At 39.1% G+C, this 17,927-nt stretch overlaps 2 protein-coding genes across 5 annotated transcripts in view; one reads left to right on the top strand and one right to left on the bottom strand.

Moving 5' to 3' along the window:
- Positions 1 to 15,285, top strand: part of LOC308704905 (uncharacterized protein) — a 25,576-nt gene extending 10,291 nt beyond the window's left edge. The window contains exons 8-11 of one of the 2 annotated variants that reach the window (XM_081389584.1): positions 7,465 to 7,603; positions 11,769 to 11,851; positions 13,579 to 13,675; positions 13,783 to 15,285. In XM_081389584.1, coding sequence (XP_081245710.1) covers positions 7,465 to 7,603; positions 11,769 to 11,851; positions 13,579 to 13,675; positions 13,783 to 13,950 — 487 coding nt within the window. In that variant the 3' untranslated portion in view covers positions 13,951 to 15,285. Of the gene's footprint in view, positions 1 to 7,464; positions 7,604 to 11,768; positions 11,852 to 13,578; positions 13,682 to 13,782 lie in introns of both variants that reach the window. The other variant, XM_081389583.1, reaches the window with a different exon arrangement.
- zfpm2a (zinc finger protein, FOG family member 2a) overlaps positions 14,440 to 17,927 on the bottom strand; it is a 169,614-nt gene continuing 166,126 nt past the window's right edge. For all 3 annotated transcript variants that reach the window (XM_081389580.1, XM_081389581.1, XM_081389582.1), the window contains one exon: positions 14,440 to 17,927. In XM_081389580.1, the coding sequence (XP_081245706.1) occupies positions 15,457 to 17,927 (2,471 nt within the window). In that variant the 3' untranslated portion in view covers positions 14,440 to 15,456.

Genomic DNA, 17,927 nt, shown 5'->3' with positions numbered 1-17,927 from the left:
AAAACAAGAATTGTTGCTGCTTCCATTGCTAAATGCTATACATTCTGTAGTTGCCTTGACAAGATTTAAGTTCAAAACACTACCTGTTAACACAAGTTTTTAAGTTGACTAACTGGAATGAATTAGTTGAGTTAACTTAAAAAGTTGAGCGTGACAGGTTACCTTATTTTTTCAAGTTGGCTCAACTTGTTTTTTTTGGTTGCCCTTGACAAGACATTTTAACTTCAAAAGACTACCTGTTACTCATTAGATGAACAAAAGTATTTAAGTTGACTTTAAAGGAGAACTCCGGTCAATTTTAACATTGAGCTCATTTTTGCTGTCAATACAGAGAACAATGACAAAAATCGGTGTTGCCTACACCATGTTATCCTCTTTTTTTAAATTTGCACCCTGTTGACTTCAATGGGGCAAGTTTTAAACCAGCTTTTAGCCTCTTAACATCCTTGATGTGTCATTACAAGTGCACAGCTAATGTGAGTGATTCCTTCAGAGTGATCACGGGTGAATCTGACTGCAGTAGATGTGAAAGATATTAATAAAAATGATGTTATTTCAGCCAGCGCACATACCTGTATTTTCTTCCTGTTTTCGGTCGAAGTCCATAGTAATCGATTGTCGAGTTCACACGCATAGGTTTAGTTACCTATGATCACGTGCGTGAACTCGACAATCGATTACTATGGACTTCGACCGAAAACAGGACACTATCTGGACACTTGCCAAAACTCATTGTCAATGACGCTGTTATGCTGCACCACAAAGCTCTTACTGTACTTACCTCATGTTTGCATTGGTGAAATCATTAGTGAGAGTACAGAAACTGCGTTGCAATGATAAGATCTTCATTCACGTGATCAACAGGCTGTCATCTGCTCAATGCTCATCACTGCAACCTTTTATGTGATGGGAATAGATCTAAATACTCACGATTCGTTAATCTCGATAGCGGTAATAGTAAAAACGTATAATAGCTGTAATAGTAAAAGTATTCGAGAGAGTTCCACATGTAATGCTAGCTATTTCATATGCAAGCATGTCAGCCAATCACAGCAGTGGGCGTTTACACTGAAGTCTCATAGCAGACACGCCCCTTCAAACAGAGTGTTCAAATCAGAGACTAAAATCAGGCTAGGAAAAATGCCTTTTATTTCTAAATTATTACAATTTTTGATTTTAAAAACATACTAACATTATAAGGGCACCCCAGGAAACATTATAAAATAATAAAATAATCCATGTCATGGGACCTTAACTTAAAAAATAAGGCAACCTATCACATTTAACAGTTAACATTTTACGTTAACTAAACTTTTTTTTACAGTGGAGATATATAGATACTATATGTGCGTTTTTTTATTTACTATTATTTTATTGAATTCTTTGAGGATTATAATTTGCTTCCAGTTGGAAAGCAAATAATATTATTGGTTGCATATTATGATTCAAATTCTGTACATTTTCCTATAGGACTTTTTGACAAGCATTAATTTCTAGCTCCATTTCCTGCTTACAGATTCGTTTTATGTTACTAAGTGTCTCCAGGGTGTGTCAAATCAGCCATTAATTCTTTGAGCGATGAGAGGCCATTACATGAGGCGTAAACTCCAACTAAAAAGACTCTTTGTTTTGCTGACTGGAGTGGCTCCGTATTCTTTTGAATATTTTTAATTGGGTCACAAGTCTGCGTAATTGCCGTCTTCGTCCTTTCAAGAAGCCTCGTGTGGCGACTAAGAGATAAACTGCCGGTGTCCAATAGGGAGAGCTGCTGCACCTGAGGATGACAGCGGAGACGGTATCAGCGTCTTCCCCGTGCCAACAGGATTTCCACATCAAAAGGGCGTCTCATTAACACTGCCTCACTCTGAAATGAGTTCTGTTATATCTGAAAAAAATAGTTTTGTCACTCCCCATCGCTGGAGAACAAGAGTGTCCCCGCTCTCATCGGGTCTGAACTCAGATGTGTGGTCAGGGACTTGTGTAAATGCTCAGAAATTGTCAGATCATGAAAATCATCAGAGGTGGCACATCAGAGGTGACACAAGTTGAATCTAGCCATACTGGAATATCCAGCTAAAATCAGTTTGAAATGAATTTGGCAACAGTTTAGGTGGTCAACTAACTGGGCTACCAGCTAGTAGACCATCTTGAACCAGCAACAAACTAGCTACCACTGCAAAACACTGCTTTTAGCTGGGTTTGCTAGTCATATCAGAATATGTTTGATTGGGAACAGATGGTCTTTTTCTTTAGATTTTTTTTCTTTTTTGCTGTCGTGACAAAAAGCAGCTGAATTAAGTTCCTGTGAGGTTTATACAGTACAGACTGTGTTTTTTCTTTTGAAGGAACAGAAGCAGCTGTCAGAAAACCCCACGCTGGCATTTACACGTAAACATGTCAGAATTGTCAACTTTTAAAGTCTCTCTCTCTAGAGAGAGGGATTTCCCCCAAGATAAAGTCTTCTCTTTTTGTGCATCCCATCTATCAAACTGCAAAATAAAGCTCATCAAAATTTCTGTGGCTGATGCTCCAGTAGAACAATCTAGAAAATGTAAATTTTTCTACACCCACACACACATTGGGTCTCCATGTTTTATGGGGACTTATAGACATAATGATTTTTATTCTGTACAAACTGTATTCTATCCCCTAACCCTGACCCAGAAAACATTGTGCATTTTTACTTTTTCCAAAAAACACAAGGTTCTGGTAATATATATATATTTTTTCACTTATGACCGTAGCATCACAAGCATGACACTAGACACTGAATTAAATTACTTTGAATAGTAGAATATGTTCTTATAAGACTAGTAAACAAGACTGGCTGATCAATGGCACCATTTCATTGGAAAAGGTGTATCTGTGGATGTTTCAATATTCAAAGCTCTTGTTTATTGGCTGTACTGGGAGCTTCCTGTCAGGAAAAACAGCTCTTATTGTGTTTAATCACCTTAAAACAGTGGACTGAGTGAATCAAGGGGCGTTCACTCATTTGCAGAGACAAAGTGACTGGAAAACATTCACAGATACTAATGGAAATGAAGACTGTGGATCTCATGTTATTCATCTCCTGGTTGTGTTGGACAGTGTAATCTAGTGGGAATGCTTACTTGCAACCACCAGCACAACAGCTTGCCATCATCCAGTGATTAAACCATTGTTGGTGTGAACGCACTTTCAGAAGGGCAGCGGTACGAGACCCTGCAAAGCTGAGCAGGCCGTGACAGGTCTGAGGTGCAAGATGATTGATGAAGACTTCACAGTCAGACGCCTTCCTCACAGACACCTCTAAAAGACAAAAGTCAATGGAAAAATTAAAGGCAGTCGAGTCAATCAAGTCGTCTTATGTGTATAAAAGTCATATTGGGAAAATTGCTGGCCTTGTCTGTAACATGCCCTTCTGTAGTAGGAGAGAGATCCTCTGGAATTTCATGGGTCTGGCTCCAAAAATGACAATTAACAGTAATTAGAGTTTCTTGTGCTGGAGCAAATGCTGTCAGTCATCAGTAATGAAGTAAGGACACATTATAGTGCTGTGTTTACAGCTGTTCTCGTTCACTCAGTCTATCACAGTGAGACACGACTGCCCCCTACTGACCGCACTCAGAATGACCTCACCACTATATATGGCTTAATACACCTCGTTAGCTGGCATTAAGGCTCAACTGTAGTTGTTATCCAGATGTTTTGTGTATTTTATCTGAAACAGCTTAATATATATATATATATATATATATTTATTTTAGAGGAAACATTATTTCAACCAAACAGCTATAATGTTATCAAGGAGATTCAAAATATTTCATGCAGGAATTAAAAGTAAAATTCTAGTTAAAATCAGTACATGTTTTTAGGACAAATATTTTAATAAATAAAATATTTTTTTATTGATGATGATAACAATAGAGTATTAAACAGCAATAATTACCACCACTTGTTTTTGACTAACTATTTAATACAAGAAAAAGGCCTCATGCGAGCATTTTTGAGTGATGAAGCCAACAGCCTAATTGAATTGAGTGGTGAGTTGATTTATTGAAATGGAAAGTTTGAACTGACAAACTTTTCGACTCTAACCTCATTTCTTCCTCTGAAGTTTACATTAAAGATGCTATTAGAGCATCTGTCGCACCATTCTGATACTTGTCAAATAAGTTGCTCACTGACAGTGTAGTCAGGGTCTTTAAATTCACGAGGCCTGGGACAACGTTTTTGTGTTTTCTCCATCTTCTCTTTCTATACTGACACTAGATACTTCGAACACAATACAATAATAAGAAAATCACTGAAAGAATCAGCTGAAAAAATGAAACCAGCCCAAGTTTATTTCTGATCTTTAAGCTAGTTTAATGTGGTCTCTGAAACTGGCCAATGGTCTTCAGCTGGTTTCCAAGCCACAGACCAGCAAATGAGATTCGCCTGGTTTAAGATGCTTTTATTTTTCAGCAAAGGAATGCACCCCAAACCTAGTTTAAAGAAAATGCTAATTGTATTTTCATTTTTCATAATCCTTTAAACACATAAACTTTCATGGATGGTGTGTTTATTTTTTTATTTTGTTTTTTCCAAATCCATTTGTTCAGGATTGTCTATGCAAATTTATTTGGTGATGGTAGTGATTCAGAATAACACATTTTTAGATAGATATGATATGATAGGTTGTTAAATTTAACTGCTTTTGCAATGTAAAAATGTCTATTTCAGACAAATCAAACTGTGAAATTCAATATATGAACAGAAGGAAATATTTTGTATTAGGCCGGCAGTCCATCCTGTCATATCGGTTTGAATCAAGCAAAGGTAAATAATCAGATGAAATTTATTTGTCACAACCTTCTCCCCTTGGTGTTGAGCCGTCCATCTGGGCAGCTCAAGTGGTCGTACAGGACATAATTTGCCATGCAAATTCAGATGGCTCTTATCAAGACCAGTGTGTGTGTGTGTGTGTGTGTGTGTGTGTGTGTGTGTGTGTGTGTGTGTGTGTGTGTGTGTGTGTGTGTGTCAAAGAGAGAGAAACATTCATACAGACTCATGTGTTGGTTCTTACAAAAGAAACAGACTCCATTCAGCCTGCACTAATCCAGATGGGAAGTCAAAGAGCAGAAAGTCCACGGCACCAAAGTCATTTCATCACTTTTTTATTCATTTAGATAGTTTTCTGTCATGCTTAAGGAGGGGGGGAAGAAGAGAGAGAGAGAAAATGACCAACATTGGTGAGGCGTTTTGCTTGACACGACTTCCTCACTCCGTCTGCCTGCCGTTATCTGTTTAATTCATCCTCCTATCTGGCTGTCTTTACCCTCGCAAAATTTCCCTTTGACACGCATGCCTTCCTGCGCATAATCCAGACCTACCGGGCAGAATTAGCACCGGAGGAATTGATAGAATGACGAAATGGAGAGAATAGGACAGGTGAAAATAAAATGTCAGAGCGAACGGACTGATTTGACTCCGAATCAAATTGTCAGGCTCGATACGGGCCGTGTCGGGGGAAATGCTGACAGATGAAAAGTGTCAGGGAAGAACGGTTTGAAGAAAAAGGGGTAAAATGACATGGGAAAGAATATTTAAAACTCTCAGTCTTTAACTTTCGATGCTAAACTTTTGATGGAAGGTCGAGCGGTTGGATGTGTATTTTTATTTTTTTCTGGATAATTTCAGTGTGACTTGTCTGAACTCATCATTATTAGCCTACTATTTGAACAAACCCCTAACGCTAAGTATTAAACTGAGGTGCATTATCATACTGCAGTGTTTCCTAAAGAATCGTTTAGGGGCCAAATGACTTTTGGTTGTTTAACATGCACAAACAGTCTGGAAAAAATAACTGTACAATTTAGACACAACCAAATGGTTCAGTCTGGGAGTCAGTTGTGAACTCAGTATCAGTTCTGAATGATTCAATGACTTTACTGCTAACTCAGGAGCGAGTAGGTTGAATTTTTGTGTAATAATATTTTGATTATAGGTAGCCTAAGTTTTATCTACACAAATGCCTTTTTGCTCCCACGTTTTGTGGCATTTAAAAATTATTTGAAAATTGTATTTCAATCCTTAAAGCAATGACTTAAGCTACAGTATGTATATTGATTAAGTTTAATTTAATTTGTTAGAATTTGCTTTTATATATTGTTTTTTAATTTGTTTAACGACGACAATGCCTGTTATTTGAAGAAGTTTAATAAGGGTGTCATGAGATACAAAAAACTCATGAGCGATTTTGAGGCTGTTTTGTGAATCATTTGGTTTGTGAATCATTTGTGACTCGTTGAAAATAAATGATTCATGAAAGTCAGTTTTTGTGAATTGGAAGGACCACTTGTACTTTGTTCCTTGCTAGTTGTTTAAATGAGATGATATCTGATAAAAACGCATATGGACACGCACAAAACTTTAGTAAATTTTACATTTTATTTTATATATTATAATTTTACACTAATGATTTTTACTAAACGACCAAAACTACGAAAAGTCCCATACACTTCCATTGAGGCGGCCAAAATAATAACTCTAATAGAGTGTTTTTTAGCTTCATCAACTACGTACAGAATCTATCACTAACAAAGGCTACAGCAAATAGCTAGTCATGCTAGAAACATGCTAATTCATCTAGCAACGTGCTAATTTATGCTAGCAACATGCTAATCATGCCAACAATGTGCTAAACAGGCTACAATTGGAAGCTCTGCTTGCACTGTTCCTTGCTCATTTTTTCAACTGAGAAGATATCCGATGAAACAGCATATGGACACGCGCAAAACTTTCCCTGAAACTTTAGTAAATTTTAGATTTTATTTTTGTTGAATTTTGTTATTTTTTAGTCACAGTCTTGCTCTTGAACATGAATGATACCAATCATGTGGGTCTTCTTGAGGAAAAGCGTTCTATTATTTTTCTAAGCAATCAGACTAGCTAGATTTACTCCTGGCGGCGGGCGACAAAACATACAAAAGTATTTCATAGACATATTAGAGGAACCTGAGCCATGTCAAGAGACCAGAACAGAGACTCATTTGGACTTGGCCGGGTCAGCAACCACCCAGAATACTATAGCAGCTCCCTAGCAAACCATCCAGCAACTTCCAGAGCATCAACAGAAGTGTTCTGTCATGTGTCTAAGTATTCTTCACGAGAGTGTTGCTCAGTGTTTCTGTGTCATTGATTCATTCTTCATAAATGAGCTGTCATTGTGAAGCATTCGACTGCACAGCGAGGAGTCATTTAGTTCTTCATGCGCTGGTAATGACCGCTCAATTAATGCAGTTCATTTATTGAACGCCACTGCTGCGGCTCGGGGTCTAATGTTCTGCGCTTTATCATCCTCACTGTGACCCAGAAGTAAACAAACTATTTCTGTTGCTATATTTCAATATTTGGTCTTTTTAGGATGGGTCAAAGCTCTGAAGGTCACAGTAAGTGAATTGTAATCAGATCAGATCTTATGTTTGTGTATGTTGACAGGTACTCTCACCTGGTCCCATCCCTGCAGATGATGCAGTTCTCCGCAGCCGCAGGTTTGAGTCGTCTGCTCATAATTCTGGGCATGTTGAAGCCGCTCATTCAGGGAGAAGGTGTCTCAGAGGAAATCCTTCAGCTACAGGTCAGTCCACAGAGTCCGTCTGAGCCTGGATCATTCAGTTTGATGGCTAATCGTGTCTCTTAAGCAGACCAGTGAGTAAACAAACAACTAAAGGTTATGATGCCACTGCCACTGATTCCCAACCAAATAACTTAAAGGGCATTTGAACAAGCTCCAAAGAGTACTATAATAGTTAAACCTATTAAAATAAATTAACTAACCTATAAGCTGTCAGTAGATTAACTGACTTTTTTGCATTTACTTGTTACACATATAAAGCGAAATTACAACTTAAAAAATACACGGTTTACACTTTCTTTGAAGGTGTCATTGTTACAATGTAATTATACATTTAAGTACTGAGTAATATTAATTAACAACATGTACTTACTATAGGGTTGGGTAGGATTAGGATTTGGTTGAGGGTTAGTTGCAAGTAATTACGCATAATTTAATGTTATTATTATGGTAAGTACATATGTAACAAGTACATTGTAAAATAAAGTGTTACCAAATACATAATAGCTGCCAATAGATTCAAATAATTGATTAATTTCATGATTTTGTTTTCAAAGTTCTGAAATAACTACTTTCTGTTTAATTGTTAACCTATAAAAAGAAATTTCAACTTAAAATAAAAATACTAATAACAATAATAAACTATATTTTATAAAGCGCCTTTAAAAGCAGATTCTCAAAGCGATGTACCCGGTTCCACGGAGGGCCTAGTGTATGCAGGTTTTCTCTTTTACCTTGAACCAAACTGATTGAGTAGGTCACTAATTGGTTAAGATCTCCCCTCACCTGGTAGACTAGGTCTTAATTGGGCACTAATTGAAGGGAAAGACCAAAAACCTGCATACACTAGGCCCTCCGTGGAACCGGTTTGAGAACTCTGAAATAAACAATACATACATAAAACAATACATGAATAAAAACCCAAGTAATAAATGAATAAAAAGCTAAAGTCAACAAGCAAATTTCTGGATTTCCTCCCCCCAAAAGTTCTGAAATAACTACTTTTGGTTTTACTTGTTAAACCTATAAAAATATAATATAAAAAATACGTATTAGTTGTCAAAATATGAACATAATTGATTGAATTCATGGTTTTCGAATTCTTGTTTTAACTTGTTGAAACTATAAAAAGAAATTACAACATTTTTCAACAAACTCTGATAATGAATGTAGTTGATTCTTACTGACGAGGCTGCGAGACAAAAACCATCATTCTTACAACATGGCCACTTGGTGGTGCTGTTGCTTAAATTACAGTCGTATCAATGAGCTAGTTGACACACAGGGCAGGATTTCTGGAGAACAAGAGAAGCGGTTTAATGATCAGTTGTCTAAGATGAACAACTTTCCCGGACTGACAGTGTGAATGTGAGAGTCTGCAGACAGAGACTGACGCGGATTCTTTGTGAAGCGCCTTCAGACAGGGTTTCTCAGGTCACGAGGCAAAACAGCCGCGTGCAGTCAAGGTACGACGCCGCTTTCTTCGCTCCAGTTCCACCCAATTTCATGCACGTTAACATGCGGACACGAATATGCAAAACATTTATTAGAATTTTGAATGGCCCCTCTTCCCCTCAAAAAGCTACAGATTCCCATTTACGACATGAATCGAAGGTTGACCTGAGGAACGGAAGAGGTGATTTAGAGGAATGTTTTGCCTTTATAAGGAGGTTGAAATAATTAATGCACAACAGGACGGTGGTGAGGACTAGGTACATTTCCCCCCCTTTATTTCATACATGCCCATCCTTCCTCTCTATCTGCATAAAAACAGACACAGTGTTTTTAAGACCTCTGTCTCATTTGTCCGGGAAAGATTAGAAGCATAAAACGAAAGCAATATGTTTCTTTGTAATGGTAGATTTCAACAAAACAAAATAAGCAAGCTTTAAATATCTGCATGTTTGCTTGAGACAACTTTGCTTATGTTGTTGGCATAAATGCAGTTGGTTGGTTGAAGCATAATGGTTCAACCTCACGTTTTTTTTTACGTTAGTGGGCTATAAATGAAAGTGTACGTCAAGTCAGATGCATGTTAAAGGGTTAGTTCAACCAAAAATTAAAATTCTGTCAGTAATTACTCACCCTCATGTTGTTCCAACCCCGTAAAACTTGTGTTCATCTTCGGAACACAAAGTAAGATATTTTTTATTAAATCTGAAAGCTGTAGGCTCACTATTGGCCAGTATCACACACATGACCAGCGTCGTCCAATAGTGAGCCTACGTTCTGACGTACAACCTATAAGCGCTGCGCTGTTACACTACGAGTCCCACACAGAAGAAAATGAATAGTTGAATAAAGTCATTATTTTTGTGTTTTTTGCGCACAAAAAGTATTCTCGTCGCTTGATAAACTTATGGTTGAGCCACTGTAGTCACTTGGACTATTTTAAACACTGGCTTTACTAACTTTCTGGGCCGGCAAGTTTCAATTACATAGCAGCCTATGGAGGAGTGAGCCAGCTCTCAGATTTAATCAAAAATATCTTAATTTGTGTTCCGAAGATGAACGAAAGTCTTACGGGGTTGGAACGACATGAGGGTGAGTAATTACTGACAGAATTTTAATTTTTGGGTGAACTAACCCTTTAATTACGTATTTGCTACATTCGCCAACTTCAGAAACGTCAACAGCTGCTGTTTTGGAGACCCATTTGCATGGAAGTCAGTGGAGAATTTGCCTCAGTCAGTTCACTGAATAAAGTGCTTTTGTGTCGTAAAAGTTCATGACATAATAAATTGAATTCACATTTGCCATGACATTCATTTTTTACAACTTGTTTGTTACGAAAACCTGCTGTTTTATACGAGAGGTCACAGGAATTGTGTGCGAGTTAGGATTTATTTCACAGCACATGCCACTATTTCTATATTAGTTTTCAACAGTTTCTGACTGTCGTAAATTTCTGAAAGCTCAAAAATAACCAGACTGCGCTTTATTTATTTAATATCTTTATAATAATCTTATTAATACATGTTTAAGTCATGGTTTGTATTTATTGAAAGAAATGTATATATGCATGAGTCCAGCCATAAATTATACTCTACTGTTCAACAGTTGGGAAGAAGTCTCGTATGCTCAGAAACACTAATATTGTGAAATATTTTTAAAACTGTTTTCTTATTTTTTTTTCTTATTTAAAATAAAAATAAAAATCTAAAATCCTGTGATCTATTCCTGTGATTATGTCAGTCACTAGTTTAACATGATCCTTCAGGAATCATTTTGATTTGCTGCTCAAGAAACTTTTCGATGATTCTTTCATGAATAGAATGTTTAAAAGAACAGCATTTATTTGAAATTGAAATCTTTTGCAAAATTATTAATGTCTTTACTAACACTGGTCAATTTAATATGTCCTTGCTGATTTTTTTTTTTTTTTTTCATTTTCTTTCAAAAACTTTCCTCCCCATTTTGTTTTAAATCTCTTTTAAACACCTCTTTTCTCTTTTACTATATCAATTTAAATGATGCTACGGAGTGACAAATTCTCTTAACTAATAAAATTGCATGCATAATAATAATAAAAAAAGGCCAAATGCAGTATAATATGTCACACCGCAGGTAATGTCAACTTTAGGTCCAAATATTTCATGTCAGGCCAATATCAAGTCTTGTTGTTGCCCATAGTGACTCGTCAACGGATGTGACAACTGCAAATCACTTTATTTAGAGAAATAAAGGAAAAGGTTTTGTCAGTGCTTGCACTGTATTCACATAAGACTTCTTTAAACAAGAACACAGACAATCAAATATCAATTAGTAGTTACATTGTGCTTTCATGTTTAACGTAGAAGAATTGTGGCCCTTGAAATGCTTGTCGACATTTAATTTGACTGCTCTGCCTCTCAGAATGGAGGATTGTTCTTCATGAGAGGGTCTGCTCCCCTCGTGCTATTGGCTCAAGTGTTGACTTGACGCTTTCAAGTGCGTCTGTCCGAGGTCACCAAGAGAGTTTTACATCTGCGTGCCTATTATAATGATCAAAGAGTAACAATATAATATTTGAACAACTCAAACCATCTCAAACATTCCTGGCATAATATGTGTCTACGTAAATGCATTTGTCTTAGCTATTAAGTGAGATTTGAATGTTTATTTTGGCTGACTTGTGTGTTTTGCATAGAGAATGTTTGAAAAAAACGTTTTATTTTTCTCCTGTCAGAAATATCTCCTGTGTAACCCTGCCCACCAGAGCGCTGCAGTAGATGAGCATTTCTTTCTCAATGAGAGCGCATCTCAAGTCCGGTAAGACTTTAAAGGGGACCTATTATGCCCCTTTTTACAAGATGTAGTGATGGGGACTAGACCGCCTATGCTGAATCCGAGTCAAGACCGAGTCTTTGAGGGGTCGAGTCCGAGTCGAGACCGAGTCCGTTGGTTTTCAAATTCAGTCAAGTCCGAGTCAAGACCGAGTCTTTGAAGAAGCAAGTCCGAGTCGAGACCGAGTCTTTAGGAGTCGAGACCAAGACCATAAAAACATGTCAGTTTTCATATTCATGATTTAATATCACCCCAGTTAATAATCAACAGTTAGGCCTACAGACTAAGCTAGATTGGGAATTGTTTAGAGGAGCAGTCTTAACATCTTAATATGGACTATGCTTTTACTATCATTAAAAAAATCCCTACCATATGCATCATCTTCTGCCTATTTTTCTAAACTGCTTCAACAGTGCTGCTCTGTCATCAACATGTTAAGCCCACCCTGACTTTTTTAATCATACTTAGGACATGCAGAGCAAATAAAAAATTTCTAGTGGTATGTATTCTAGTGTACTAGTGATGGAGACGAGACCGCCTATGCCGAGTCCGAGTCAAGACCGAGTCTTTGAAGGGTCGAATCCGAGTCAAGACCGAGTCTTTGAAGGAACAAGTCCGAGTCGAGTCCGAGAAAGCAGAAGATCACTAACACATCACTAACAAGATGTAATACAAGTCTTGGCTCTCCCCACAATGTGTCTGAGAAGTTTCACCTCACAGATCATTTATTATAGCATGCCAAAATATGCTATAATTTTTGTGTCGAAGCAAACACGTTTTCTCGCGTAATGCAAATGCAAATGAGCTGCTGCTTCCAGCCCCCCTTTCCAGAAGAGGGCTGTGCCTTTACAGCTCGTGCCTCGGATACTCAGACAACAACAAAACAGGAAAAGCAGTAGGGGGCCATTTCCACAGAATGCGTTTTTGCATTCCACCGTGCTGCTTTTCCATTATTTTCTATGTACACGCTCTAGGGTCCCCCCCCCATCCGTGGCCATCCAAGACAACACGTCTAAAAACGTGAGACACGGGCAGTGGAAAATGTAGTACGTCAAGACACGATTTTAAAGGTTAAACTTCTTTTAACTTGAGGCTGTGTTTATAGAACACTGTTCCCTGACCGAGAAACTGTAAAAGATGCGAGACATGTGCATAATGGTCAAACACGTCTGTCTAACCTGTAGAAAAGCAATGGAAAAGTAGCACTATGAAATGGAAAAACGCATTTTGTGTTTATAGATACAGCCAACAACAGAACATTTACATTGTCTAATACGTAGCTGAGACATTCTTGTGTTTTCACCAGCTGCTCTGGCTAGGAGATAAACATGACGGACTGTGTACAGCTCACTCAGGGGAGGAGCTAAGCTAATAGGACAGATTCTGGGACCAGTTGTGGGAGGGGACTGTTACATTGTGTCACAATAGAAAATGCTGTATAGAAAATGCGAATTGATCACTATGATTTAAGGGGTATATGAAACAAAGAGTGGGTGAATTTTTACCATTTTATCATTGTTCGTTATGAATTATTATAAACAAGATCAACAATAAATTCATAATGTGCATTGTTATTATTAACAATAACTTAAGTTAAATGTAAACATTCAGCATAGATATAATGGGAAAAAAGAACCATCTTAAAAGTGATTTCTAGTGTAGGCGTGCAGTGGCATAATTTACACTGTGTTTGCATGTCCTTGACTTTTTAGGGAGATCTCCAGATATAAGCCTCTCTCCAGCAAGACATCTGTGCATGTGATCACTGGGGAATCGTTTGATGATCAGCTTCCTTCAGATCTCAACCAAGTGAGTGTCAGTCCCACTTTCTACCTTCACTTCTGAACTTTAGTTAGTTTTAATCAGAGGCAAATCCTTTGCTGAACATCTCATTAACTGTCATCTCTCCACGTCAGGTGGTTGCTGAACTTCAGAGCAAGTTTTTGGAGCGCTCTTATCCCAGTGCCAATCACATTCAAATTCGTGGGGCGGATCGTCATATGATCTACAAAAATCCATCCTCGGTTATCAAACATTTGCATAAGCTTGTGTCACAAAGACAGTCCAACCAACAGAGGCAGTGAGATGCTTCAGAAAATGCCGCCTCTCTAATAACAACAGTTCAATAACTAACAGTTACATCCCTGCAGCTGTGCACTCTCTTCTATGATGCAAGAAGCCAAATAACAGCATCATATTTCTGCTTACAAAGGAAACCGAAAACTGTGTAGTTTGTTTGCTGAGGGATTGTCCTTTTTTTTTTTTTTTACTGCTGAAGACAAACTGCCTATGTACTTTTTTGTTGTTGTCAAAATACCTTTTTATTAGGAATGCAGTTGAATTAAAGTTGAATTTAACGAAACCTGTAGAGAATGTCATATTTCACATTAAAAGATATGGGAAATTCAATTTGGCTTAAACCTAAGGATTGTTTTAAGCAAGTCTTACCCCAGATTCTCATTATTGTAGTTTCATTTTTTAAAAATTAATTTATGAGAATCACCATGGTGAAGTCACACGATCCCCCCGTTTCTGTTAGACATCCTGAAAGAAGACAATAAAATGGTGTGTTTATCCTGAGGATTGAAGTTTAATTGACACCACATCAAAATAAAAATTTCCAACAGATCTGGAATTTTATTCCATCCATATACATGCATAGCAACAACATTTTTAAGAAATATTTTTCTTACATAAGGACATTGGAATGATCATTTTTACAGTATTCCCTTGTCTCGTCCCACCCATCAATAATCACCATTGATAAACCTGATTTTTGTACAATTTCATTTTTTTTCCAGGAGTAAGGAATAGCTGCTTTTCTCCCTTTATAATACTGCTTTCTGTAATGTTCCCGCCCTCCTTTTTTTCTTGTTTTTTTTTTACAAAGTATTGCGCCGATAGCACATTTTTAAAAAGGGAGAACAAGGTGTTTCAGCAAACAGAAATACAAGTACTATACAAGAATGCTGCCCTCCTCATTTAAACATCCACTTCTGAGTCGAAGAAAAGACACAGACAAACAGCAACATGTATATGCAAAGCCATGTGTACAGTATATGCCAAAACATGAGCTGCAGCGTTTTGCCTGGTTAACCCTCCAAACAGTTTTAAGGCTGTAGTCAAGAGAATCATACTGCAAGTGACATTTTGACATATACAAAAGACTGTACCAGCAAATAAGAATACACAAGTGCTCCAGTAGCTATTGTTGGGTCTAAAACGCATTTCAGTTTTGTATCCCGTGCCTATTGTCTCCTTGAACCTAACATACATTGTAAACAATATGTCTGCTACACAAGAATGACTATACATTAACATTACAAACAACTCTGATATAAACTTTCTTTGAATTTAAATTAAGAGCACTACTCCTATTAATACTGATTGTAAAATAAATAAAATGTGAAAGTGGCACCAATATTACACTTGGATTTTTTTTCATCATTTTGCATTAAGTCTTCAAATAACGAAAAAAGAAGCTTCTCTTGATTGTCCACAAGCAGTATATAAAACTGCATGATGCACTAATTCAGACACGACCGTGTACCCAAAATAAGAGGGGAGAACAAGGGAAGAAGAGCATAATTTCATTTCACATGCTCAGCGGCATGTGACGAGCAGTAAAACTTCTTGTGAGTGATAAAGTTTGACAAGTTATTGAACTGGATGTCGCAGAGGCGGCAGTACTTCCCACTGCCTGCTGGCGGCGCTGAACCATTTATGCCTTTTCCGGCAGGTGCGGATTCTTCCATGGGGGATTTAGAAGTGGGTGATACATTCTCGTTTGGGTCGGGAGGGTTCTCGGCTCCCCACGTGGGAGATGTTTGTTCCTCTGGTGATGAGGCGTTGTGAGGCTGATTCTCTTGCTGGGGAGTTGCTGGTGTCTGGCGATCCTCTTTATGACCACCATTGACAATCACCATGCCCCTGTTTTTGGGCAGCAGGGGCAGTGGCTCCTTGCTGGGATGGGCACAGCCATTGGCCGCAGGTGGTTCTGTGCCCGTCTCTCCTGCGCCATTGCTGCTTTGCTCCTGTTCGGGTGCCTCACCCTGCATTGCGAGACTCCCTGCCATGTAGTCGCCGCTCTTTATCCCGAAATATGGCGAAATTTGCTCTGTACCTTTCACCTTCTTTATTGCTCCAGGATAGAGACAGTGAGGCAAAAACATGTTCTTGTTCTCATCTTTCGAGGCCATGAGCTGTGCATCACCGAAAGCTTTCAGGTCCGGTGCCGGCCCGAGGTGTGGTTGGAACATGCCTCCGTTTTGCACCATTAACTTGTTGCCACCGTTTTTCTCGCATTTCACAGAACTCTTGTCATAGATGTCATCTGAGTTATTGCCTTCGCTCTTAATGCCCTGGAACATCGCCTGCTCCAGATTGCAGATCTCACCATGCTGAGCAGCTGTGACAGGGCAAAAGTTCTGTTTATGTGCTAGGTAATTCTCCACTTTGTTAAAACTTATCTTGCAGACGGTACATTCGTGATAGTCCAGCAGTCTTTTAGGGGAGTTACACGACTTGTCAGGAAGAGGTGAGCACTTTTTGCTGAGATCTATTGGAGCATCTAGTTCCTGTGGGTCTGCAATAGTGTTACCTTTGGGGGCAAGGATGGGCTTGGAGACAGTTAGAGAAGCATCTAAGTGTTTCGGGACAAGGCCTGGAAAAATGTCACACCGTGGATGGAAGCGGTCGGCCAGACTTTCTACCGTCTCTTGGGATGTACAGGGATTTCCTAGATTAGGCAAACCCATGAATCCCGGCTGCCCCATGGGCTGCCGTTGCTCTTGGTCAGGTAAACACATCTCATACATCTTCCTCCGCTTGCGCGTTCTCATGGTCCGCTGCATGGCAGGCACCTTCGCGGACATGCGTTTCATGGGTGGGTCGTGGCGAGTGGCGCAATAGTACTGCTTGTGAACCATGAATGTTTCATGCCGGCTGAAGGTGATGTTGCATGCTTCACAGGTGGTCTTGTTTGGGTCATTGTCACTTTCCACCAAAGATGTGCTGGGACTCTTCACCTCAGGCTGTTTTCCACCAAGCCTTTCCTCAACTCCTGTTGGTGTAGTAACCTTCTTTACTTGCCCAGTGAGGTCTTTTTCAGGCACTTTCCCACTAGCGTTCATAATATCCAAAACAGACGAATTCAAGCAAGCTGTTGTCACGAGATGACTGTCGGTCTCTGATGGAAGGCATCCGGGGAGCATACCGACTGAAGTGTGGCCACTGTTTGGACTTATGGCATCGGAAACCTTGTCCGGAACACTAGAGAAATCTGGGGACTTTGCCATGTGCTGCCAGCGACTGTTGCAGTAGTGCTTCTTATGAACTAAGTAATTATCTAGATTATTGAAGGTGATGTTGCATTCAAAGCAGGTCGCTCCTTTGGGCATCAGAGGACTGTAGATGACAGGAGGGTAGCTGTTCCCTCCATGGCGTAGCCTGCGATGCACAAGCTCTGACATTTTTGCTAGAATCTCAGATGCTTGTGGTACCACAGAAATGTCCTGGGAGAATGCAAACTGCGACAAAAACGGACCCATGGGGAAGGTTGGGCCCATGTTGTGCTGGACAGGAGAGGAGGCTAGCCGTGGACTTGAGGGTTCCGATTTGATTCTGGTGTAAGAGAAACTAGCCTTGCTGCCTGGGTGACTTTCCCCCTTCTGCAATCCGAGGGTAGGTTTTTTCTCAGGCCTTTCAAGTTCTCCATCAGGACTGTTGGCCTTGTTGGGTGTGCTTTTGGGACTTTGCATGACTACATCCTTCCTGCCTGACACTTCTGCTCTTGCCGCCTGCAGACTTTCCTCTCCTCCTCGTGGGGAGTTTTCGCTGTCACTCTCCCTGTGAATCTTCCCAGAGTGTCCATGTAAGTCTTGATGTTGCAGCAGTTCCCTATGGTTCTGGAAGCTGATGTGGCAGTGATTGCATCTGAAGGCTGCCTGTGACAGGTGTGAAAGAATGTGGTGCTGGAATGTAAGGAGTGAATCTGCTGTGAAGTTGCAGATTGTGCATTTCAAGCTGGTGCCAGGGGGAAGAGACTCCTCCATTTTGACAC

Source organism: Scardinius erythrophthalmus (assembly GCF_964197995.2).
Source record: "Scardinius erythrophthalmus genome assembly, chromosome: 16".
NCBI lineage: Eukaryota > Metazoa > Chordata > Actinopteri > Cypriniformes > Leuciscidae > Scardinius > Scardinius erythrophthalmus.
The sequence above is the reverse complement of the archived record's forward strand: the minus strand, read 5'-3'. Positions and strand labels throughout refer to the sequence as shown.